Raw genomic sequence first — 27,047 nt, 5'->3', positions numbered from 1 at the left:
CTGAGTGGGGTGAGATGAAATTTCAGTGTAGTTTTGATTTACAACTCCCTGTTTGCTAAGGATATTGAACATTTTTTCATATATTTGTTGACCATTTGTAATTTGAAAAATGATATTCTTTTTAAAAAATTTAAAAAAAATTTAGTTGTAGATGGACAAATACCTTTATTTTGTCTGTTTATTTTCGTGGTGTTGAGGATCGAACCCAGCTCCCTACACATACGAGGCAAGTGCTCTACCACTGAGCCTCAACCCCGGCCCCCCAAAATAATATTCTTAAATGCAGAGACAATGTTCATTTATTTCCTTATTCATACATTCATTCACTCATTTAACAACTATTTGCTGAATATCTACTCTGGCAACAGCCATGTATATGCTTTATACAGAAGGTGAATGAGACTGGCACTGTCTTGGCTCTGGTGGAGTTTATGGTTTGATCAGAGAGAAAATTAAACATCAACAACAAAGTGAAAAAAAATTCCACGATGAGAGAGAATGAGAGTATTATGGACCCAACCCACAGGGATATCCAAGTCTTCAGAGGTCAGATGAAGTTTTCAGGAAGAAATGATGCTTATACAAAGACCTAAAAATGTAGGGGCTAACTAGAAATGAGGAGTGCTGGAGGAGGAAAGTAGTGTTCTGGGCAGAAAGAGAATCTATGCAAAACCTCAGGAGCAGAAGACAAGGCATGGCAATTTGGGGAGGCAGGGTCAAGTAAAGAAGAGCCCTTGTGAGAAATTTTCAGTGAAGAAAGGAAATGAGCAAATGTGCAGGAAGCAGACCGTGTTATAGAAGAGAACCAGAGACAAAGAGGGAGCTGTGCATGCAAGAGGTTGTGGCCCAAGAGACAGATGAGGATGACAGTGCTAGTGCTGTGAAAAAGGACATGAAAGAAATAGTGAGTCGAGAAATACTCAGGACATAAGGGTGAAATTCCCTGTGGTATTTATACATACACATACAATGATTTTTAAAAATTCATTCTGCATTTCTCCTCCTTTTCCATGCCTCCTCCCTCCCTCAAGATCTCCTTCTTCTACACTACTGATCTTCCCTATTTCTTTATGGTGGCTGATCCTCCTCCTCTCTCCTTCTTTCCCTTATTTTGCTCAAGGTTCCACATCTGAGAGATCTGACCCTTGATTCAACTTTGATTTTTTGAGACTAGCATATTTCACTTAACACAATATTCTCCATTTTCATTCATTTATCAGCAAATACCATAATTTCATTAATTTCACCTTTAGGTATAAGTAGAAAGAATCAATCAAAATAAATTAATAGATGAGTAAAAGGAGGATCAAGTACAGTCAAGGAAGGAGAATGGGGAGAGGAAGGAGAAAGGGAAAGGGGGAGAATATGAACTAAAATCGAATTCCATGCATGTTTGGTTTGTAGGGATAAACCTAGCTATTATATTAAACTAGAATGCTCTAATTTTGAAAAGTAAAAAGAAAAAGGGTGGGGGAGAAAAAATACTCAGGAGACAGGATCAGTGAGGCTGGATGAATAGCTGGATATTGAGGATGAGGTTTCAAGGATGAAAGTAGATAAGGAGTGAAACAGCTTAATGGTTAGAATATGAGCTCTGGATTTAAATGGTTAATTCTGTTTTATTTAATCTCTGTCTTGGACAACTGTACTGCCAGTCACTGGCAGAGGGATGCAGGAATGGTCTTTTAGGATTGAAGGAGAAGATGAAAAGATTAATTTGGACAAAATACATTTAAAATTTTTTTAAAGAGAGAGAGAGAGAGAGAGAGAGAGAGAATTTTTAATACTTATTTTTTAGTTCTCGGCGGACACAACATCTTTGTTGGTATGTGGTGCTGAGGATCGAACCCGGGCCGCACGAGCGTGCTACCGCTTGAGCCACATCCCCAGCCCGACAAAATACATTTTAGGGTCATGTAAAATATATACACAGATGTCTAATAAGCAGATAGATAGTTTTGAAATTGAGACCTACAAGGGAATGTTAAGGTGTAAGTGGGAGTAGGAGGATAAGACCATAAGAGGAGAGAAGGCCAAGGACAGAATCCTGAAGTACTGCTTCTGGTATTTCTTTTGTAAGCCACGCATTGTCTGAACATGGTAGATAATCAGTACAGGTTTTTATTAGCTGCTACTAATGATTTTGATAAATGGAGAAAATAATCTTTGCATGACCTCATATGTAGAAATAGCCTTGGGGTAAACATGGTGTTAGACGTTTGCTACAAACTTTTGCAAATAAAAATGTAAATACTGCTAATATTACATTCAATTGTTTTTGAAAATCTCCAGTGCTTTCTCTTATTGTAAGATTAACAAATAGTTTTAAAAATAACATTATAAAAATGTATAACATAGAAACTGGAATTCTTGTTCCTTTTCTCCAGGGGAAAAATGCAAAAAATTGAGTCTTTATTTTTTCAATTTGAGTTTTGTGCTCCTATCAAATAACTGTACAGATTATAATTTTTTAAAATGGTAAAGTAAAATTCTCCATTATTATATGGTCTTCATATTGATAGAATAGATAAACCCACAAATTAGTTAACTTATTCTTTTGTGGAAGATATAGAATCTACTGAAATCAAATAACTTGTTTAAATTGAAATTCTGAGCATGAAATGAAAATTTCCAGACATAGAACTCTGATACTTCCTAATAGATTCTAGATTATTTCCTAATGATTTCCTATTAGTCATTTATATCAAGAATGTTTAGCTCCAGGAAGCTTCTAAGATGAGCCAAAGGATAAATGATGACTTAAAGAGGGCAAGATAGGCATAGTCAAATGGGCTAGGTTGGGGGTCTAACCTGGGCTCCTGAAGAGGGGCAGCTGCCAACAACTTTCCTTCCTCCCCATCTCTCCCACCCCTCCCAGTCAGACCTCATAGTCCTAAGTATGAGCAAGCATACCTTGCTCATTCCCTGGTCCTCCTCCTCTACTTGCTATAGCTACCCATTCTAAGAAGCACACTACTATCAAACACCCCTTTTTGCAACACTGTCCTAAAGATTTTCTTAAAATAAATAATTCTCCTCCTTACTGCAAGTTGCTTGGAAATAATTAAAAAAAAAGCAATTGATAGAGATTTTTTTCTTTAAAGTATCAAACTTTGATGTTTGCTTGAGCTAGTTCTGCTACAGCTAAATAATCTTACTGCCTTTCTCCCATAACTTTGAAGTGATGTAATGGAAGAAGCACAGTTACTATTCCTACTTGAAGGTAATGTCTAACTGCAAGTTATTTTAAAATGTTCACTCTCCAAAATATAAAACAAAGAATCATAAATAGACTATAGAAAGTACAAAAGTAGAGAAGGAAAAGAAAAAAGGCTTTTATTTCCAAACTCCTAAGCATACTGATCATTTCTGGGCACTATTCCAGGTAATATGGGCAAGGGCGACATAAAAATTTATACCATATAATGAAGAAGTAACAGAAATGAAACTCAAAAATGCTAGTACAGAGAACCATGTAAACATAGAAAACTAAAAATACATGACTACACACTTTGACCCAGCAATACCTCTTTTAGGAAATGACTCCAAGGAAAAATTAGGGATGTGTTGAAAAATTTGGCTGGAAGGTATTAAACCAAACATTTCTTATCATAGGAAAAAATGTAAACAATCCAAATTGTCCACATTCTGTGCTATATTCATACAGTGGAACATTATGCAGCTTCCTCAAACAATATAGAGAATTTTGATATTTATTAACAGTGGAAAATTTTCATGGTATCAGTAGTGAGTCAAACATCAGGAAACAAAGGATAAATAAAGCATGATCCTTATTTCTATATACAGGTGCATGTAATCTGTAATGTGTAAAAAAAACATGACTACATTACCATTTCTTGACTTGAGATCTCTGTGAATCACCTTAACAGGAGCCTCCATATGTAAATAGTGCATTCCTTTTCATACAAGAAAGAAAAAAGACCTATTAATATTTTTCAATACTGTATCAGTATTACCTTGCATATTTTCACAAAGAATTCAATAGCAAAAACTAATCCACATGCTCTATTCTTCCAGGATTGATAAAACAGAAATAGGCTATGTCTACATTAGTAACATTTATTTAAGCAAAATTTATGTCTTAATCTCTTAGAGGTTGGAATTTGATTGGTACAGCTAGCTTCTTACAATACCTAGTAAGGACACCTTAGCTTTCTGGAGTTTGTATGAATATAGCATGGGAACCACTGGAAAAAGTTCTCCTTGACTAGGTATCCCACTACCAACTGCCTTCTGCACTTGCTAAAGTTGTTTCCCACTTGTATATGGATATCTGCAGGTTTGCAGTTACCCAGCTGGTTTGTTTTTCTCAGTACTCATTATAATAAGACCTGGAAATGAAGATAGGATAGGAGTGGAAGCCGGGAGGACTGCCGAGTTATGACCGGTAAAGGATTTTATGATCTTAAGATAGAAAAATATATAGTAGTTACAAAATATTTTATTTTGTAAACTAAAATATTTTCACCAGGATAAATGTTTGAAATAATCTTTATTTAAACATACTACAAAATTCTCTCCAACATATTTATAATATGAATCAAGATACATAAGTATAAACTAAATGCATTCATTATCCTGAATAAAAACTTAGACTTTTTAAAAGATAATTTTTGTGGTAACCTCCTTAGTAGTGTTTGACTCTTTTCATTAGTATGTATTAGCTACACCTTTAGAATAAAGGAAAAAAATATTTTCTACTGAGTATTTATTTCTCCAGTTCTCTGTTCTAAATAATGGAGAAAATTGCCCCTTCCACTGCCAAAATCAAACAGGTTCCTTTTGTTAATGAACTATCCACTGAAAACAATTTAATAACTAGGCTTTCATTTTTAAAAGTGTATAGAATATTTCAATCTTATAAAAGTTAACTTATTAATAATCTATTATTCTGCTACTATTATGATTATTATATATTGAAGAAACATGAAAAGAACGAACAAAGAAAATAAGAAAAAGTGTAAACATCATATAATGATATCACTGAAAAGAAGGAAGTTAACAAAAGTATTAGAAATTAAATGTTCTTAAGAAAGAAGCAATTGGGACAAAGGGAATCTCTTAATATGAAGTTCTACATACTTCAAACTATAAAAATTTAATAGTTACAACATGGATAACATTTAATAATTTTATGATCCAATTTCATAGCTACCTCTCTCTTGATTTAGAAATAAATCCCTGAAATTTTTTCAGGTAGAATCTGTTTAATTACTATTAGAAACAAAGACAGTTTCAAGTATAAAAGCTTAAAATATAGGCAATTTCTTCCTCATGGCAGATTATTATTAAAAAATATCATAAATTATTTATGTGCAATGTATGGAATATACTTAAATAATATTTAGTGTACATATTACTATATAGTAATCACAATCATATAAAATTCTATTTAATTTGTTTTTATAAAATCAACTATAATTAGGCTTCATTTAGAAGGTTGAAAAATATGTCAATCAGGCTTAATGTTCAGGGTTTCCTAAAAGAAAAAAAAAATCTGATGGTGTCACTGAGAAGACTTTTGGGGAAGATTTGGAATTAATGGTGACATTTAATTAATGGTGACATTGCTGGATCCAAGTTGATCTGCTTAATTGTTCCTTTATGCACTGTTGACTGACTTGTGACAATTTCAGATGGACTGCTTCAACTCCCATTCCTCCTCCCATCCAGAAACAAGTGAATCTTTTTTAGCTTTGAGGACATAACTCTTTCAACAGCAATGATGGTGAGCAATGCCTACTTCAAAATGCACAGGTCCACTCTCATTCATGGAATGAATTATTCAGTCTCTGATTTCTCAACATATAGTTGTTTCAGTAACTTCAAATCACAGTTAAAACTGAGAGGTGCCTCGCTGAACTTGAAGTAGAATCAACAAGGTCAAGCTTTCCTATTTAATCTTCAAGTTCTACTCCTAGCTTTCTAGAGAGGTTTGAAGTTATTCCTAAAGAATTGTTTCTTTTTCCTTTTTATAGGTCATCTAAAAGGATCTTTTAAAGTTAAAAAATTATAATTATAAATAGGTAAAGACATCCTCAGCTGAGGCCAGATACATTAGTGCTTGTCTTTCGGACCAATTCATCAATCTAGCAAAGGGTTTTCATTACTTCATAGATTTGGACTCTGCTCAGGGTGTCTACTCCCCCGCTCCTTTCCTACCCTTTACCTCAGGTTTTACTTTGCTACTTTATTCTGTTCTGTTCTTTCCTGCCCTTCTAATGCTAGTCAGGAACTCTTGAAAAACTCCAGAAGGTCACAGCTGTGCTAGAACCAAGAGACTTGCCCCAGATACAAATGATGTGGTAGGGGTGGGGTGGGGCAGTGTGTGTGTGTGTGTGTGTGTGTGTGTGTGTGTGTGTGTGTGTGAGAGAGAGAGAGAGAGAGAGAGAGAGAGTGAGATAGGCTATTAGGGACAACTCGAAGCAGAATGCTGATGTCATTCTGTCATTGTTGTCTATCCATCCTAAGTGCCATGAAGTAATATCATGGATGTAATTGGCCAAGCACCTTAAATATAAATGTCTATAAGGTTAAGTGTCAAGAAGAGCCATGTGTGCATTTCCATTTGTGTAAATATATTTCCATAATACTGCAGGTAACACATCTTGCTTATACACAAGTGGTTCCTATATACCTCTGACATGCAGAGAAGTGACTGTGATGTTACATGAAAATCTTTTTTTAAAAAAATATTTTTAGTTGTCAATGGGCCTTTATTTTAGTTATTTATATGTGGTGTCATGAATCAAACCCAGTGCCTCATGCATGCTGGGTAAGTGCTCTACCACTGGGCTACAACTCCAGCCCACATGAAAACATCTTAATGTGAAATTTCAAGATTGATTTGAGATGTCTGATGCATGAATACACAATTAAGTTCATTAATATAACCCAAGCTTTACGTAGTTCATCCGAAACACAGAGCTTGATATTCTTATAAGGTAATAAAACATCATTTAGTAGCAGAATCTAGCACGAAACCTTAAGAAAAATTTTAACTCTCCATATTTGAAGAATCTGACAGGTATGCATAAAACTTCAGTTAAGATAATTCCTAGAAGGATAGACTACTGCTTTCCTAAATCACCTGGTGACCTTATATTGAAAGCAAAGTATGAGCAGTTCTCTTTACATTTGCTTTGTAAAGAGATGTTTCTAAAGAATAGAGTAGCAAGATGCAAAGGAGTTAAGTGCCTTCAGTAAAATGAGGACACACTTGCTTCCTAGAGGTTACCAGAATACAAATGTAACTACCAGCATTCATTACTTAGATTAAGTTGTTTCCAAAGTAACTCTGACAGTTACAAATAAAACTAAAAATGTTCAGTTCGAAAAATGGAAAAAAAAAAAGATAAAAATAAATGGAATTTGAATTGCTTTAGAAAGCATTAGTCCCTGTAGGAATTTATGGTAGGTGGTGGGGGAGTAGACACCTTGTTTAGGGATTTTGCATATTAAAACTATTTTATTTCCAAAGGTGATATCCAAATTTACATTGACTATAAAATAAAATCTGAGTTGCTCTTACATGGCAAGAGAAAACTTTTTTTGGCGAGTAATTACTATTTTTAGTATATTACTATATATACAAAATGAGTGGAGCTAATCCTACAATAAATCATGTTTTTAGATACTAGGGAGAGACTCTCACATGGACAACAGAATTATAATTTTTCCACTTAAAGTGTCAAGCAGCTGGTCAATTACAATGTCACAAAACAAGACTAAAACATTCACCCTGGAGTTTACTAATTTTGCAGAACTCTATTTTAGGAAAAGAAATGAATGATGAAAAAACATAAAAGGAATTCAGGAGTTGAAAGGTAGTCACCTAAAATATGTACAGTGAATTGCAGAATTTTTTTTTATATTACTTTTGTTCTAAAAAAAGAATATCTAAGAAACAGAATAAAAAATTTTCTGTCTTAAGTCCCCATGTCAGAGTGAGGAAATGCTCCCACCAATTCTATAAGAATTCACCAAGCAATGTTACCTTTGGCTACGTCAGTGGCCCAGGTCATAATGTGATCCATGTCCATCTCCTCACTTCTGTTACTATTAATGTAATCATAGAGTGATCCCAGAGAAGCATATTCTATTTAAAAGGAAAGAAAAGCACATAATCAAAACCAAGGAGCATTTCAGAAATAAGACTTTATATTTTCATCAACAAAGTTAACAAAAGACATCCAAAGTATACAAAAATTTATTCTATGCTGTATTTTCTAAAAGTTAATATCATTGGGGGTAGGAGGAATCTGTGAAAGAAAAGCCCACTAACACAAAATGAACAGTAAACTTTAGTTGAGAATCAAAAGCCATTTAGAAGGAACTGAGAAACACAAAGAAGTGTTGGAAAAATGTACTTGAAACACAGACATGCAGGCAAATAGGTATTTCTTTAAAAGTTGTTATTCTTGTGAGATAAATACTACTAAATAAATAAATCAGAGTTTATGTTACAAACTGTCAACAAACCAATCCTTGTTGCATCTGGATTTAGAAGAGCTCGCAAAATACAAGCACAGAAGGTCAAGAAAGTGAGAAGATTCCTTTAAAAATGGCTCTCCTGAAGAATAAATTACATGCCATAAAATTCACTGCCTGTAAGTACACACTTTGATGATTTTTAGTAAAGTCAAGAGTTGGCCAACAATCATGACAGTCCAGCCTCAGAGCCTTTCTGCCATTCTAAACAATTGCCTCGCGCCGCTTAGAGTTAATCACTACTCTCACCCCCAGCCCGACAGTCTGCTTTTTCTCACTACCCGTGTGCCTTTTCTGGATATTTTAGATAAATGGAATCAGACCAATTATGGTTTTTGTGTCTGACTTTGCTCTCTCAGCAGTTTCCAAGGTTCATTCGTGCTGTGGCATGTATCAATACTTCATCCCTTTTTATTGCTGAACACTCTTCTATGGTATGATATACTACATTAATTTACCAGTTGAGAGACAACTGGGTTGTCCCCAATTTTTTGTTAATATTATGAATAATACTTCTCTCAACATTTGTGTCTGTGTGTGGAAATATGTACATTTCTTAGATTCTTGGGAGTAGGGATCATACGGTAAGTTTATCTTAATAAACTATGAAACTGCTTTACAATTTCAACAAGCACTAAGTGAGGGTTTCAGTTTCTCCATATTCTGTCAATACTTGGTACTGTCTTTATGATTATGCTTCACTTGTACCAACAAGTGCAGCATACTTTTATTGGGTATACTTTTAGTGGTATCTTGTAGTAGTTTTAATTTGCATTTTTCTAGTAATTAATAAAGTTAACATCTTTTCTTTTTGGTTCTTTATTTTTAAATGTATATTTTTTCCTTCCCATTACTGGGGATTGAACCCTGGTCACATACACTAGGCAAATGCTGTACCACTGAGCTACACCCTCAAGCTCGTGTGTGTGTGTGTGTGTGTGTGTGTGTGTGTGTGTGTGTGTGTTGTTTTTTAAGCAAAAATATCCATTCAAATCTCTTACCCATTTTGGGGTGGGGGGTACTGGGGACTGAACTCAGTACTCAATCACTTAGCCTAATCCCCAACCCTATTTTGTATTTTATTTAGAGACAGGGTCTCTAACTGACTGGTTGCTGAAGCTGGCTTTGAACTTGCAATTCTCCTGTCTCAGCCTCCCAAACCTCTGGGATTACAGGTGTGCGCCACCTCGCCTGGCTTCTCTTGAGTTGTTTTATTGAATTCTAAGAGTTCTTTATTCTAGATACAAGTCCTTTATTAGATATATGATTTGCAAATCTTTTCTCAATCTGTTATTTGTCTTTTCATTCTCTTAAGGGCACGATTTTTCAAAGAGTAAAAATTCTTTTATAAATAAGATTTTTCTTTCATGGGCTTGTACTGTTGGTGTCATATCTAAGAACTCTTTGCCTAATTCAAAGGCATGAAGAATTTCTCCTATTCTTCTTCTAAAAGTTTTATAGGTTTAGCCCTTATACTTAGGTTATGATGCATTTTGAGTTAATTTTTGTCTAGGGTATGAGATAAGGATTTAAATTTGTTTGGTTTATGTATGGATTTTTAATCATCTCAGCATAATTTGCTGGAAAGACCATCTTTTGCTTATTGAATAGTTTTGGCCCCTTTGCTGAAAACCAATGCACAAATATTTTTCCCCCTAGACTAGCTTTTGTTCCACTGATCTATATATATTAAGCCAACATTACACTGTGTTGATTATTGCAGACTTAAAATAAGTTTTGAAATAAAGCAGTCTTACACCTCAAACTTAATTCTTTATAAAGACTGGTTTGTCTTATTATAGGTCTTTTGTATTTCCATATAAATTTTAGGACTGTCTTTTCAAATTTTATAAATGCTGAGATTTAGACAGGAATTGTACTGAACTTGTGGATCATCTGGGGAACACTGCTATCTTGTTAACAGTGAATCTTTTAAACCATGAACATGAAATATCTCTCTATTTAGATTTTATTTTTTCTCAGTTATGTTCCCTAGTTTTCATTGTACAAATTTTACATTTATTTTGTTCAATTTATAATCAACTATTTTATTCGTTTTGAAACTATTATGACAGAATTGTTTCTTAATTTCATTTTTAGTTTGTTCCATTTCTAGTATATAGAAGTAAAATTAATTTTTGTATGTTGAACTTGGATCTTTGTGACCTTGCTAAAAATGCATACTAGACTTAGAATCTATTTTTATTTTTGTAGATATCTTGGGATTTTCTACAGAGAGAATGTTAGAAAGACAGTTTTACTTCTTCCTTTCTGATTTGGATGCATTTCTTTCTTTTTCCTGACTGATCTGACGGGCTAGAACCTTCAGTACATGCTGAAGAGATACGGTGAGAGTGAAACCTGTTGTTTTTTCCTCAGTCTCCCTGAAAACATCAAGCATTTCGCCATTAAATATGATGTGAGCTGTGGATTTCTGTAAATGCTATTTATCAGGTAAAGGAAATTTCTTTCTACTTTAGTCTGTTGAGAGTCTCATTATCAATGGGTGTTATACTCTTGTCATATGCTTTTTCTGTGTTTTGAAAGATTCATATAAAGCTCTTATCTTTTATTATATTTATCGACTATAGTGCCTTACATTAAATGATTTCAGATGTCAAGCCAACCTTGAATTTCTGGGAAAATTCCACTTGGTTCTGGTGTTCAATCCTTTTTATGGTATGTTAATACGGTTAAGGATTTTTGCATCTATTTATACAAGGGATATGTAGTTGTCTTATGTCTTAATGTGGCTTTGGTTCAGGGATAATATTGACCTTAGAGAATATTAGCCTTTGTGTCCTGAAAGAGTGTGGATGGGTATTGTTTCTTCTCTAAACGGCTGCTAAAACTGACCAGTGAAATTATCTGGGCCAGGGCTCTTCTTTAAGGAAATTTAAGTTACTAATTCAAAAATTTTTCTTATAGGCTTATTATTGTTTTACTCTTGGTTCCCTTTTGGTAACTAGGGTCTATTTGGGAAATTTGTTCATTGAATCTAAATGCTAATTTGTTAATATAAAGTTGTTCATAACATTTCCTTATGATCTTTTAAAATTTCTGTAGGAGCCACAGAGCTGTCATCTCTTTGATTCCTGACTTTCCTAATTTGTATATTCTCTCCTTTCTTGTTCAATCTAATCAAAGGTCAATTTTATTGATAAAAAGATTTTTTAAAACAAATTTTTTCATTGAATTTTCTCCATTATTTTTCTGCTTTCTAGTTTATTGAGTTCTGTTCCCTTCAGTGGCTTACTTTAGTTCCACTTTGTTCTTGTCGTTTCTTCAGGTTGAAGAAACTTAATTTATCAATACTAAAACTGAGAACTATAAATTTCCCTGTAAATACTGGTCCATCTGCATTCTATAATCTTTCAACTTGAAACATTTTAAAACCCATTCAATTTTTTTTTTTCAGGATCAGTATCCCATTTTTGTCCCAGGGGTATTTAGAAACATGTTGTTTAATTTCCAATATTTGGAAAATTTCCATATTTCTTTCTATTGTTAAATTCTAACATAATTCCACTATGGTTTGAAAACATACATTGTACAATATCAATTCTTTAAGATACACTGAAACTTATTTCATGGCCTTAGGATACTTTCTGGAGAATGTTCTATGTGTACTTAAAAAATATGTATTCTTTGTTGGGTGCTGTACTCTATATGTGTTAGGGAGAAAGAGGGGAGAAAGGAGAACTTGAGGTACAAAGCTTAACACATATTAAGAAATGTCTGGAACTATAAGGTCTGAAATTACGACTTTAGGAAGTTATTAAAAGCAAGTTTTCTACAAACAACTTTACAAAGCAATGAGTCAGCCAGGCACAGTGATGAACACTTTTGTAATCCCAGTGGCTCAGGAAGCTGAGGCAGGAGGATTGGGAGTTCAAAGCCAGCCTCAGGAACTTAGGGAAACCTTGTCTCAAAATAAAATACAAAAAAGGACTGGGGATGTGGCTCACTGGTTAAGTGCCCCTGAGTTCAAACTCTGGTACTAAAAAAAGAAAAAATAAATGAGTCAGGATTATTATATCTTATGGGACTAAAATATCCAACAACCCTGACTCTGTGCCTTTGGGTACTTGTAGCTTAGGATAAATTTACAGATGTTAACAGACAGAGATCCAAAAACAACTATATTTCAAACATATTAGACTGTAGTGAAGGTCATATACTCTGAAAATCATGTAAAAATAACTTTAAAAGTTATTCTAATGATGAACTAAACAATTTATTATTTCACTGAGTCACCAATTAAAAATTAACCCATTTCATCTCATAGATAATAGTTGAGAAAACAACTTGAAATTACTAGGTTTACTACACTATTACCACCAGTCTTATTTCGGTAGTTAATGAAGATAAGACCCTCCCCACCAGGATACTAAAATTCCTGGATGCATGTTTTATATAAAATGATATATTAGGGCTGGAGTTTTGGCTCAGTGGTAGAACGCTCATGTGTGAGGCACTGGGTTCGATCCTCAGTACCACATAAAAATAAATAAAATAAAGGTATTCTGTCATCTACAACTAAAAAAAAAATTTTAAATGACATATTATTTGCATATACCATAAGTAATCTTCCCATTTACTATGGTCCCCAACTTAGAATAGTTCAGCTTATAAATTTTCAACTTTATAATGGTGTAAAAGTGATATACATTCAGTAGAAAACATACTGTGAGTTTTGAATTTTTCCCAGGCCAGTAATATGAGAACAATAATTTTTCTACTTTCTTGCTGAGCAGGAGTAGCAAGCCATAGTTCCCAGTCAGTCATAAGATCACAAGATTACAAGAGGAAAACAATCGATACTCCATGCGCACTGCGTTGCTAAGCTCAGATGTTCAGTAGGTTAGGTGCATTACATGTGTTTTCAACTTAGGGTATTTTCAACTTAATGGAGGGTTTATCAGGACAAAATCCCAACACTAGAGGAGGAGCATCCATACTTTAATTCAGCTCTAAATTATTTATAATGCCTAATACAATGTAGAAACTATGTGAATAGTTGTATCATTCATTTATTTGTATTGTTTTATTATTATTTTAAAAATATTTTTGACCCTCTGTTGGTTTCATGAAAGGGGAATATTCAGATACAGAAAGCCAAACATATTGAGTACTGTTGAATCAAATACCATTATCATGAAATCTCTTTATAATAAAATATCACCAAGACCAAACTTAGTTTGGATCATAACCAGTAGAACAAATGAATTTGGGCAAATGTCTGCAAACTGCTATAATAAAAATTGACATGTCTTTAATTGGCTAAGAAGATCAGCACAATATCAAAATGCAAATTAAATGTGTCTGTGCTTAAAATAAATCAATATAAAGTTAAAGGAAATAAGATTGGGCACTTAAATTTGTATGCTGTCCATGGTCAGATTTAATAGAACTTGGGCTTGCTGACAAATCATGCAGAATTAGTATCCTCTCTTAATGTAGTGGTAAAAGGTAACACAGAGGGGCTGGAAATGTGGCTCAGTGGTATAGGGCTTGTCTGGCAGGCATGAGGCCCTGGGTTTAATCTCTAGCACTACAAGAAAAACAAAAACAAAAACAAAAAAATGGCAATATGGAATAGGTGACAAACAAGAGGTGTTATCAGCCCCTGAGAACAAAGATGCAGCCCACTAGGCCTCTAGAATCCCAAATTGCTTTCCCTGAAACCATGAGACTCAGTCTGGCAGCCCTTTTTTACACTTGGAATATCAGGTACTTTGGGTGGGGGTTCCCCTCCCATTCAGCATGCAACAAAAGGGCTTCATGATCTGGTATCTAACAACTCCTTCCTCCCTCTCCTAGGGAAGTATTTATGATAGTATGTATGCATGTATATTAAAGAATGAGACTAGTACAGAACTGAGTTGTTTCCAAAGATCGAAGAAAAGACAGCCCATTATTTTATCTTATCTCTTAACTTTGGAGTTTCTGCTTATTCCATTTCTTTGTAACTGTTCATCCCTTCTAAGGGAAATAAATTAGCAGCTGCTTCTTAGACATTTCCCCAGGCCTCCTTATAATCAGGTTTTATAAGTCTGTAATGAAAAGTTTCAGCAAGCACACATGCATAAATGTGCACATACACTCTCTCTCTCAGAGATCCTCTCTTTTTATACCTTCATTTACATGATAAAACCGAGATATACAGAGATCCTCAGTGACCCATCTAGGAAGCTTTGGCAGAGTCAAGACAAGATCTCAGATCTTCTAATTCCCATTTCAGCACTCATTCCATTCCATTACTCTGATAAATCATTCTATCAAGCCCTCAGTATGACTGACAATAGCTGCTGGCTGCAACAACATTTTCTATTAACAAAAAACTCAAGTTATACGAACTCAAAAGCCATTCAAACATCCTCTTTCGGAGTCCACAACATCTGATACAGATGATAAGATTCACAGAGGGCTACCTAGCTAGGCTGGGTGAGCAAGGTCTGTTGGCTGCCTATCTTTATTTTTTCCCTTCACCTCCTCACACTAAGACTTATATTCATTTCAAGAGGCAAGGTAAGTGCTACCATCCCTAATCCATTGGATTATTTCACCCCAAAACTTGGCTTAGTTGGTATATGTACTGCTATCCATGTACAGAGCATAGCTTTATCCTAATGCTTCACAAAGTTGACTGAAAAGGTTTAAATAAATAAACACTGAGTTAAAACTAAATCTCTAGCAAAAACAACAATCACTAAATTAATACATTTAAGAGCACTGAAACTTCCCTAATAGATCTCTTTAATAATCAACTTTAACAGGTAAATAAGAGAGCAATAAGTATACAATTTGTTATTATGCTTCAATTCTGAAATGTTATTTTAAAGAAATGTTTAATGTTAACAGTTGCTTACTTACTGGCTCTGGAGGGAAACAGATCCATCAAGAACTAATCAATTTAAGCAAAGAATTTGGGTAGGTATAAGCAGGAAATGATAAAAGGATGCATGAAATAAATGACTAGCTAATTTGATACAAATACTAAATAAAATCAAACTTATCACTCCCTTCCCTCCTTTGAATGAGGTAACTCAGATTGAATATGCTGGCCAAGAATGAATTTGTTCACATCTTCCTTGGAACTGACAGTAAGAAAAGAACCTGCACCCTGACTCAAGTTCCCATTTCTACAATTCATCCTCACCTCAAGATAACTAGAAAACTCCATGAATAGCCCATTGACCTACTTAGGCTAAAATCTTCTCCAAAGCATTACACATCAAGGGTACAATAGAAACAGCAGTTTCTTTTTGGTAGACAGGAATAGCCTCTACTAGGCAAGAATAGCATCAACCACCAATGAGAATCAGAAAACTAGATTCACATGTATAAAAATTTAAAAAAATGAATTTGGGGAAAAGGTGCCATATGATAATTGAATTAGGAAAAGGTCTAATTCTAAGTCAGAAAACTGATACAAAAGGTTAGGTATGATTTATCCCTAACACCAAACACAACTGGAGGTATCCATGTTAATAAGAAGCACAGGCTCAAGAGGAAAATTGCAGCATATCCCATTTCTGATACAAGCCTAAAGGTAGCAATTTGGGCTAAAAGTCCCTCCAGCTAAGAACCTATGTAAAAATGCTACTAAAGAGCAAAAGCATGTTAAACTACATATCGCCAGAAGACTGAAGTAACAGCAAACATGTCCCTGTGAACTGAAGAACAAGTAAGCTCATAGCCTTCGAGAACCTGGCTTGCATTCAAAAGGAGCTTTAAGAAAACTTAGTCTGGGAAATGTGAACCCCTCTGTTTCTACCACTAGCTGGAGGACTCTGGGAAAGTCACTTCAATTAGAGTTTTAGTTTCTTACTTGTAAAATAGAAATTATTTCATCTTACTCAAAGAGTTATTGTAAGCATTAGGTAAAATGATCTATAAGAAAGTACCTAACATAATTATTTGTTTAATGAGGGTGTTTTATTGCTATTTTCTTTAAAGACAATCCAGGCTCTTACTACTGTGGTAGAAGAAAATAGAGCTATTCTTTCAGAGGTTTTATTTGGTTTGCTTTTAATCAAAGAAATGCCATCATAAAGAACTGACCAAAGTTACTTACTTTAAAATTGAACTTATAGTTACTGTAGACTTAAAGCTTCCCATTGGATTGTACAAATATAATCACAGAATATTAAAAATAGGTCTTTCTGTTTTCACATTGCAAAATATTCTATGTGCTCATTTTTGAAAAGGGTATTTCCATCAGTTAAAAAAAAAATCACTGCTGCAAATTAAGTGATAATTTAGTTCAAGGTCATTATCAGATCAGATGACCAAACCTGAAAAATACTGTTCTCAAGTCAGAGACCTTGAAGAAAAAATGCTCTAATGGGATTAAAATGCCTTGCAAAGAATTACAGCATGAATAGCTCAAGAAATCTTAATTTATAAAAGGTCACAGAGTTACAAAAAACATCTCTCATTTCAACTAATTAAACGAAATTTTAGTTAAACGGCACCTTTAAGTATTGGCATTGCAGCTGCGAGTGCATTTAAATAGCATTTACGCAGATATAATTAGCACAATTAAACATGGGTAGAAGTGGAAACACTATTCTTAATTATATTGATATAATCAGATTTATTAATGCTTTATAGCAACAAAAGTGACATCTGACAGTAGTACACAATTCGTGAGTGAACCTAATATTAAGCATTTTAGCATATTAAGCAATCTAAAGCTAGGTAATTAGGGAAAGAAAGAAGTCAGATAACGAGTTCCTACCTGTGACGATACCATAGTTGGGAGGTTCAAGAATTACTCCATAAAACTGGATGATGTTTCTGTGACTGAGGACACTCAGTATTTCTGCCTGTACAAAAATCAAATGCAAAATTTTATAAAATTCCATTTATAATAGCCTAATAAAATAGAATTCCTATTTAATTTTATTTACTTACATTTACAGAGATATACAACAATATGTGATGCTGAGAAAATTGTCTTTAGTGAAATGCTTGAAAGTTAAAAAATTTCTTTTGAAGCTTTTTGAAAATTTAAAAAGGAAATGAGGCTGAAGAGGCAACCAAAGAGGTGGGTACTAGAAAGTCCGCATGACTGACAGTGAGGAGGGTGACTCAAGAGGTAGATGCCATACAGTTAAAGCCCTTCTCCTAATAACCAAATATGTATATTTTTTCTGCATAATATCTCTTTTGGGAAGCCACAGCAAGTCTAAACTTCTGTGATAGTATGAGTCAAAATTAAGGTAGAGATTTTCAAATATTAATGGAAGAGATTCAGGTAATACCCATTTATATTATTACCTAATAATTTATTCCAGATATAATGTTGTTCTTTTTTGTACGCAAGTTACTGTAAAAATAAAAGGTAGGCTCTTGACCTTCACTGTGATCTGACAGGACACCATGTTTGTATACTTTGAAATATATTAATACAGAAAACTGCACTGAAGAGTGACATTGCAAAAAATAGTTATTAAACTTAATTGTTATGTCAAGAGCTTTGTAATGTTGTGAACAACCAATAAAAAAAAAATAAAAAAAAAAATAGAAAAACAGACATACCACCGTGCATACTTGACAATGTCTATAGAATATTAGATACTGCCTAGATAAATCATATATATTCATTGAAATTTTATTAGTTTTATGGAGATAAAATATAGTTAATCAATTATAAATATAATGAAGCATAAAATCATGGGAGTTAAATATAAAAAATGTTTTATATTTTAAGTGAAAGTTATGTTACTAGCAATAAGAATATAGTAGATTTTTAAGATCCCACCCAAAGAAAGGAGATCATCAAGAAAAATATCTTCATTAACAAAAATGGATGACTGGCAAGTGGTGCATACCTGTAATCCTAGGAGCTCGGGAGGGTGAGGCAGGAGAATTGCAAGTTCAAAGCCAGCCTCAGCAAAAGCAAGGCGTCAAGCAACTCAGTGAGACCCTGTCTCAAAATTTTAAAATAAAGCAGCGGGTGCTGGGAATGTGGTTCATTGGTTGAGTCCTCCAAGCTCAATCCTCAGTACCCTCCCCCCCCAAAAAAAAAAAACATGGAGAAGCCCTGGTCAGAAGGGGGAACTCAGATGCTTGCCTAACAGGTGTGAGGCCCTGGGTTCAATTTCCAGTACTATCAATAAAAACAATTTTTTTAAAGAGGGAAGAGGAAGAGGACAGGGAGAAAGAGGAAGAAGAATGGGACCTGCCCTTTGGGAATCTACACATATGAATTGATATTTTTTTTATAGGGTAAGAGTTGAGATTTCATTAAAAACATAATCTGGGGTTGGGGTTGTGACTCAGTGGTAGAGCGCTCACCTAGCACGTGCGAGGCCTTGGGTTCGATCCTCAGCACCACATAAAAATAAATAAAATAAAGGTATTGGGTCCAACTAAAAAATAAATATTTGAAAAAAACCCATAATCTGTGAAACTGTTTTTGAGGGTGATACAAATAGGTAGAAAACAGATTTGAGGAATGGCAGGGGGTTAATATGGAATAGAGAAAGGAAAATTATCATTGATTAGATAGGACACTTATTGAGGCTGAGCTGATAGTGTTTTTCTTTTGTGCTGAAGGGGGCTATTATTGCTTAGACAAACAATTCCTTAGCACCTGTCAAGTGCCTACTAGGTGCAGAGCCTCTATGTTTACTAAGAACCACCCTCACATACTTCCCAATCAGGAAGAAAATGCCTTACTTGGGCATCACAACTATTCATCTACATGGCAATTCTAAATTCTCATTATGAAATGATGCAGGATTTCAAGGATGGTGGAATGTGATGGACATCATTATCCAAAGTACATGTATGAAGACACGAATTGGCTGTCAACATACTTTATATAGATATAAAAAATTGTGGTATATATGCGTAATAAGAATTGTAAAGCAAAAAAAGTACATGTATAAAGACATGAATTGGCATGAACATACTTTATATACAAAGATATGAAAAATCATGCTCTATATGTGTAGTAAGAATTGTAATGCATTCCACTGTCATGTATTTTAAAAAAATAAAATCAATTAAATTAAAAAAAAAAAGACAATTCATACAAAGTTTGGAAATCACAAGCTGCCCTATTTTCAGTGGCAGATCAACACTTTGGGAATAAAGTATTAGAATGCAATGTGAGAAAAGCAGTAGAGTTATGTCTGGATTGGTATTTGTCAACCCAGGAACTACCACCCTTTGGTATATTCTTTGGGGTATCTGAATTCTGTGACTATTAAAAATTTCTGTATCAGTAATGAACAAACATGGGAATATTTTTAATCCTTGGATGACCACTTTATAAATCAGAAGACTTTTAGCGTTCCAGCTTATTTTCATGTTTATATTTAAGGTTTTGCCAGGCAATACCTTGAGGAAGATAGTGTTTATTCCTTTTAGAAGTTGGTGAGTATGAACACAAGACTACCCTTTTGCAGTGTACTTTGAAAGTAAAGGACATTTTCCTGGAATAAGGATTTAGGTTTTTATTTAATGAACTCAGAATCTGATTTAACAACATGAAAACAATACAATACTTTAGAGTGCTGTTCTAGTTTCATGGAAATAGGCTAATAATCAACAGGCAGACAATAAGTGACGTCTTTGTAAAAAATAAAAAAGTCAAATGATATCAGGATGCTAGCAATTCAGACAAGCTCCAACAGAAACAAGCGTGGAGCTAACTGAATGATGAAAACCTGTGCTCCCAGCAGTCAGTACCTGATAGTAAGTACCCACAGGTGTCTGCTTGCAATAGTGTTATTATTCCATTATTTCCTAGATTTACATTCTGGGACACACTAGTAGATGGACTGTCCATCAAAATAATGTATTAGTGTTTTAAAAATAAGCTTGCTGTTAAAAAGGAAACATAATAATGATGACAGCTAAATTAATAATGGTCCATCATGCCAAAAAATTTTTACATTATTAAAAACCAACATAAACCACTTGCTTTCAGTAAACATAATTTTATACAAATTGCTGATTTCAATTGTATTGATTTTGTTTTTATCTTTAACTGAAAATTTAATTTTGATTTTTATAGGTATATGAGCTATTCTCAACTTCTTGTGTCTACTTCAGTTACAATGAGTAATAATTTTTGTCAACACTTGAAATTCAGAAGTCTTAATTTTTCCTATATTGGATCTACACATTTTATACTTTGCAAAACACTATTCTAAGGACCCAGACACTTGTACCCAATTTCATACAGCATTACTAACAATAGCCAAAAGTGATAACAAGTGTTCATATGCTGACAAACATGTGATGTGTAAATACTACTTCAGCCATAAAAGGAATTAATTCTGATACATGCTGTTAGATGGATGAACCTTGAAAACTTATCTGAAATGTACTTAGTAGGTAAATTTAGAGAGAAAGCATACTAGACAGATTAGAGGTTACCAGAGGCTGGGCAGAGGAGGAGATGGGGAGGAGTTACTTCTTAATAGTTTCAGAGCTTCTGTTAGGGTTGATGAAAAATTTTGAAAATAGATGGTGTCAATGACTGCATAATGCTGTAAATATAATTAAATCCTCTGAATTACACATTTAAATAAAGTTAAAATGGCAAATTTTATGATATGTTATCTTACCACAATAAAAAAGCTTGAAAGATGATTAGACTTTTGCAGAGATTATCAGAATCTATGTATTCAATAATCATCTTAAGGTCTAAATAACCATGAAATAAATATGTAATTGTTCAGATTAGGATTTGAGGATCTAAGGAGTAGCTGAGACTGCAACAACTTTAACTCAAGCTCCAACATACTCCAAAAAGTAAGGGTCTCAATCAGAGGAATGAATGGTGTAGCGAAAACTCTACCTATAAAAATATCTATGAGGAATGCATGTATCAATGGTCAAAAATGCCTATGGTATTGGGGATGAGACTGATCAAATTATATTATGCTCATGCAAGAATATGGCATACTGAATCCTACTATTATGTAGAATAATAATGTACCAATAAAATAAACTAAATGATATATACAGAAGAATGGGAAGAAATAAAACAAAACATTAATTGTGGTTATCTCAAGAAAGAATCATAGGTTATTTTAAATTTTTTATATTTCCTAAACTATAATAAGCATGTATAATTTTTAAAACCAGAAAAAGCAATAAGAGCATGTTATATGTAATATATATATGATAAGAACATATAAATATGGAGTTGAAAATATTGATTTACAAGGAAATTCACATTCTCCCTAGCACTGAGGCATCAAAAAGTAAAATTCTATCTTCCCAGGATACTATAGGCATATAAAAACTAGGGTAGTTAACCTGTGACCTGTCAGCTTCTCCTGATATGGATCTGGAACAAACTAATGTTCACCCAGGTTCCTCCTACAGAAGGCCATGGGTTCTGAGAGCCACAGCGCTGAGGACGCGGGCAAAGGAGATGAGCACATTTTAGATGGATTTCTGCCTGCTCAGTACCAGGCTCTGAATGTTTTTACATGATACTCCTTTTTCTTCTTTTGTCTGCTCCTGTGACCTCTGCCTTTTGGGAAAACCTTCTCTACTCCTTTTGTAAAATGACTAGTTTAACAGCATATGTGGGGAAAAGGTCAGATTCCTTATATACAGAAAGTACTCAATAACATTTGAAGGATGAAGGAAAAATAGTGATCAATGAAAGTATTTAGTGTATTTAAATAATTTTTATAGAGAGCCTAGGTTAGGACCTGTTTACTATGAACACTATAACGAGAAGAGCAAAATACTAGAGGAAATGAATTTATTTTATATTCATTTTGTTCTTTTATATCTGGAAGGATAATTTAATCTAGATTTCATAAGAATGACAGTCAATCAACTATACAACAGTAGAAGCCACATCTGAAATATATTTCATCAACTCATTGTTGATTTAAACTTTATGAGGATTTGGACGGGTACACTTTGCCTTTTGAAGGTTCTGTGTCCAAGACAAACACAGTGAACACAATTTCTTGAGCATCCTTTCCTGCTTTGGATTCTTCAAGCATGCTCAAGCATTGGACCTTTTAAGGTTAAGAATGCAAAGGTTTGCTTAGTCTTAAACATTCCATTTTATATTTTATACCCAAGATATTTCCAGAATCCATCTGTGCAGGTGAAGAGGCTTGGGTCAAGTCTGCACTTTCCATACACACTATGCTCCAGAATGCTCTTGCAGACAGATGCTCCTCCAAGGTGTACTGAGAGATGGAGCCCTGATTCTCAGCTGGGCTGCATTTCACACAGGCTCCCTCCCTGGACCAATACCATAAATGCCCACAACAGATGAATTAGGCCCATATAAAAGGACAGGTTGTAAAAGATGAAAGCACTGGTCTTCTCAGTATAGAGCACCTCTTATCTTTATCACCACAGAGCTGAGAACCATTGTACTTAGCAGAATGTAAGGACAATGAGAAATTATTGATTTAAAAACTCCTAAATTTTTTTTTATTGGTTGTTCACAACATTACAAAGCTCTTGACATATAAAACTCCTAAAATTGTATTTATAAATCTGTGAGGTCAGAACATAGAGTTCTTTCAGGGAAGAGATAGGTAGAACTTTCCTTCCCTTCCCTGCTAATTGCTTCACGTTCTGATTATAAAGATAACTGGGAAAAGTTCTCAAGCTCAGCTTTTATGCATCAAATTCCCAGGGTCTTACTGGATCAAAACAAAACAAAAATACTGTTTAATTCACTATATTTTTACTCCCAAGATTATCTGTAGCTACGAGTATTTTTTTTTTAAGAAGTGGGGTTCAAACCCAGGATTTTACACATGCTAGGCCAGCACCTGGCTACAGAGGTATACCTCCAGCCCACTAAAATAAAAATATTGTTTTTAAAAAACTCATTCTTACATGTGTGGTAAAATGGAAAACCAGCCCCTCTACTTTTGAAAATGCTATGTTACAAGAACAACTTAAAAAGTAGACTTGGAGGATTTTCAATTGTCTATTTAATCACCCAAGTGTCATACTCAGGTCATGCTCTTTGAGTCACTTGAACTTTATGAGATGTTTTCAATAACTATCATATGATAAGCAGCCAACTTCACAATTCTACAGGTTTTCTTTCAAGGGGTGTGCCTTAGGTATTTGGGGAAATAAGGAAGGGTAAATGAACTGAATTTTGGTTCTATAATGTAAGATATCCTATATTCTTAATGATGCTTGATGTCAGGAAGGCTTTTCTTTGGAAAGAAATTGGCTATGAAAGCTAAGAAGAAAAAATAAACCAGTCATTGAGCAGACGACAGGCCTCTGCTCATGCTTCTTGAACCACTGAGATGTAGTCATGTGTGATTTTTACCACAAACATCACCAGTGCTGGGAAGTCTCTGGTTGCACAATGGTTTTCCTGCATGGAACATTGTAGAGACTTACCACTTGGAGAGGGCCTGAGCTCCTTTCAGGGCTCATGTTGTTCTCTAGTTAAGAAGATAACTGGCCAAGAAAAAGGACAGATAACCTGGCAGGAAAGGAGGATGACTAGAACTGAGAAAAGCAAATAGTGAAGAGTTAAGACCAAGGACTTGAAAGATACCACCAAATCACAAATAAGCTAAGAGAGTTTACATTCATTGTGCTCACCCTGATTCTCACAATGATATGAAACAGCAAAATACATTGAAACAACCTGCATTTGAGTGACAAAAATATTATGAGAATCTGACTTTCCACTAAACAAGTTATATAACTTGGTGAATGAAATGATCACTTTATCCTAAACTATTCAAAAAATCTCCCCAAAGAACATCTCCCTTAAAGAAGGCTTCAAGAACTGAAAGATTATTAGGCTTCTAAAAACTGAATAGAAACATCATTAAATACTGGCGTACATAAGTGAAAATTCAATTCTAGTTCCAAAATAGATGGCCCTAAAGCACTTGGTCACTCTGGACCTTGCTTTCTTCCTAGAAAATGACTTGGATGAACAAAATTACCTCCTAGATTCTTTTGTGCTTTAAATTGCTATTCATCTGTATTCAGGAAAATTAATGCATTACTAGTACTACTTTGCACAGAGTGAGGAGCTTAACAACAATCTGATTAATTAACTGTGGTGTATTTGGATGTCCTCTGCAAACAGGCTTTAGTGAGTCTTGGCTATTCTACCTACAAGCAAGGGGAACTGCTGTAATTTAGGTCTGAAATCCCCCACAAAGGCCCAAGTGGAAGAGGCTAGTGCCCATCCTGGTGCTATTGGGAATCGGTGGAAATCTTTAAGAGGCAGGGTCTAGTGGGAGGTCTTAGGCCCCTGAGAGCATGCACTTTAAAGGGAAAATGGAATCCCAGTCCCCTTCTTTTCCTCTCTTTTGCTAGCCAGGAAGTGAAAAGGCTTCCTCTGGCAAGTACTCAAGCCATGATATACTGTGGCATCACAGTACCCAAAGCAATAGAGCCAACAGGTCCTGGACTGAAATCTCTAAAACTGTGAGCAAAACTAAACCTTTCTTCTTTTTAAGTTAATTCATCTCAGGTTTCTGTTTCAGTAACACAAAGCTAACTAACACAGGGACTTTGAAGAAATTAATCTCTTAGGTTACTCAGTTTCCTCATTAAGTCAATGGCTCTGTAATCCTATCCCAGTGCCAGGAAAATACCAGGTGCTCAACCAATGCCAATCCCTTTCTCTGTCATCCATCCCCTTCCTTTGTAAATCATTTATTGTTCTGTCAAGACAAGTTTCTGAGGAAATTCCTCTCTCTTGCAATAATGAAGATCATACTTCCATATTTCCTTGATTTAATTAGCCTCAGGTATTTATCAACTTTCCATGTTTACTTATGTTTTTACCTAAATATAGCACTTTAACATTTCCAAAACATTTACCCCACATGAATCTCACCAACAAAATATTTTATCATATTTAAATGTTGAGAAAATTGGATCTTTGTTGGTTTTAAGCTCACTTGCCAGCAGTCAAATGTCAGTGATAAAAGCTGAATTCAAATCTCTTACCTCTTCTCATATATGTATTTTTAATTTCTGGTCTTTTCTCTTTAAAAAATCCAATAAAATCATGAATGCCTTTAAACATTTTTTAATTAAAAAAATGCCATGTTTAAACAGATTCCAATTGTATAATTCCTCTATATTAATAGCTAACATTTATTGAGTGCCTACTATGAGCTAGGCTAAATGCTTGATGAAGATTGAACTTTTAAATTGTCACAAAAACCATAGGCAAGGGCCTACTATTATCAAACATTCACAAGGAAAGAAATCTAGGCAAGGAGAAATTTTAAAACATGCCCTAGGGCACAGCAAATGGGAAGCCAGGTTTTTAAAAGAGTCTGATCTCCACGTCCAGCTACAATCACTACATCACTGCTTTACTTTCAAACCTAATTTAAGAACAGAATGGAACATCAGTTTATGCAGCATCCAAACATTACAAGAGGCCTAGAAAATTCCAAAGCGCTCTTGAGTTACAGAAGCATGAGAAACAACTCCTCATTGAGTCTCAGCCATTGTTCCCACTACAAGATTTCCATGCCTTCCTGACACTTGACTACACAGATTTTGGTCAAAAACCAAGATCTAATACTTCACAGGCTCTGGGCCATTAGGCCAGCCAGCAACAACCAAATTTATAGCTAATAAAACCAGTTAATTGCACAGCATGAAGCACCCTCTCTCTATGCAAAAATTACACGGTTAGGAATTTTGAGCAACTCTCACAATCTGATTAGCTAAGTGCTTTATAATATTACTCTACAGTGCAACAGAGTTTAATTATTTACATCCCATAAGAGAAATGTTTGCCACATTTATTATGGAAATCTACAAAATCATTTAGAAGAGTTTAGGCAAATTTAATGTTAAAATAGTCTGAAAAGTCCTTTAACATCTTTAGACTCCAATTAGTATTTTGAATACCTGTATTCTTCAGCTAAGTGACTAATGATTTTACTATTTTGGGTTGCTGTTAATGCACTCAAAACAATAACTAAAAGCAAAGGCAAGCGTTTCTCATAAGCCAGACATTTTTGGTTTATTGAATGCAAAAAAATAAAAAATAAAAGTACCAAACTCTAACAAATACATAACGCAGATAATTTGGAATCAGAATTCTAAGAATGAAGGGATTTGAAGTCTTCCAGTCTTTGTATTCCTAGTCCCCAACTACAACCACAACTTAAGACAATTCCACTCTTAACAGAGATTACTTCTCCCCTAATAGCTTGATTTAAAAAAAAAAAAAGCTAGCATCCACTTCAACAAACCTCTGATACTTAACAACCACCAGCACAGGCCACCGTTATTCTTTCACTAACTTCATGTGGAAACCCAAGTCCTCATTTGTGTTTGGTGAAGATAGTGAAAAATAACATCTGAAGGCTAAGTTTTACATTAGTCAGTTTTTCCTAAGCTTAAAAATTATAATTCTTATTTTTCTTGACCTATTCTTTTAGTTATTTTACCCCTGTCTATGAAAACACATTGGTCATTCTGAAGATATATTCAAATAATTGGTTTTAAGTAAAATCACCAGGCTGAATACATTCACTTTTTATTCTGATATTGCTTTATGACAG

The 27,047-nt window shown here is 34.3% G+C and overlaps 1 protein-coding gene across 9 annotated transcripts in view; it reads right to left on the bottom strand.

Moving 5' to 3' along the window:
• The window catches only part of Map3k20 (mitogen-activated protein kinase kinase kinase 20), a 172,133-nt gene that overhangs the window by 76,613 nt on the left and 68,473 nt on the right, over positions 1-27,047 (bottom strand). For all 9 annotated transcript variants that reach the window (XM_040294480.2, XM_078017615.1, XM_078017616.1 and 6 more), the window contains exons 3-5: positions 17,258-17,345; positions 8,018-8,119; positions 3,852-3,917 (exon numbers count right to left, since the gene is read on the bottom strand). In XM_040294480.2, the coding sequence (XP_040150414.1) occupies positions 3,852-3,917; positions 8,018-8,119; positions 17,258-17,345 (256 nt within the window). The remainder of the gene's footprint in view (positions 1-3,851; positions 3,918-8,017; positions 8,120-17,257; positions 17,346-27,047) is intronic.

The sequence above is a fragment of the Ictidomys tridecemlineatus genome, chromosome 7, assembly GCF_052094955.1.
Source record: "Ictidomys tridecemlineatus isolate mIctTri1 chromosome 7, mIctTri1.hap1, whole genome shotgun sequence".
NCBI classification, from domain to species: Eukaryota; Metazoa; Chordata; class Mammalia; order Rodentia; family Sciuridae; genus Ictidomys; species Ictidomys tridecemlineatus.
The sequence above is the reverse complement of the archived record's forward strand: the minus strand, read 5'-3'. Positions and strand labels throughout refer to the sequence as shown.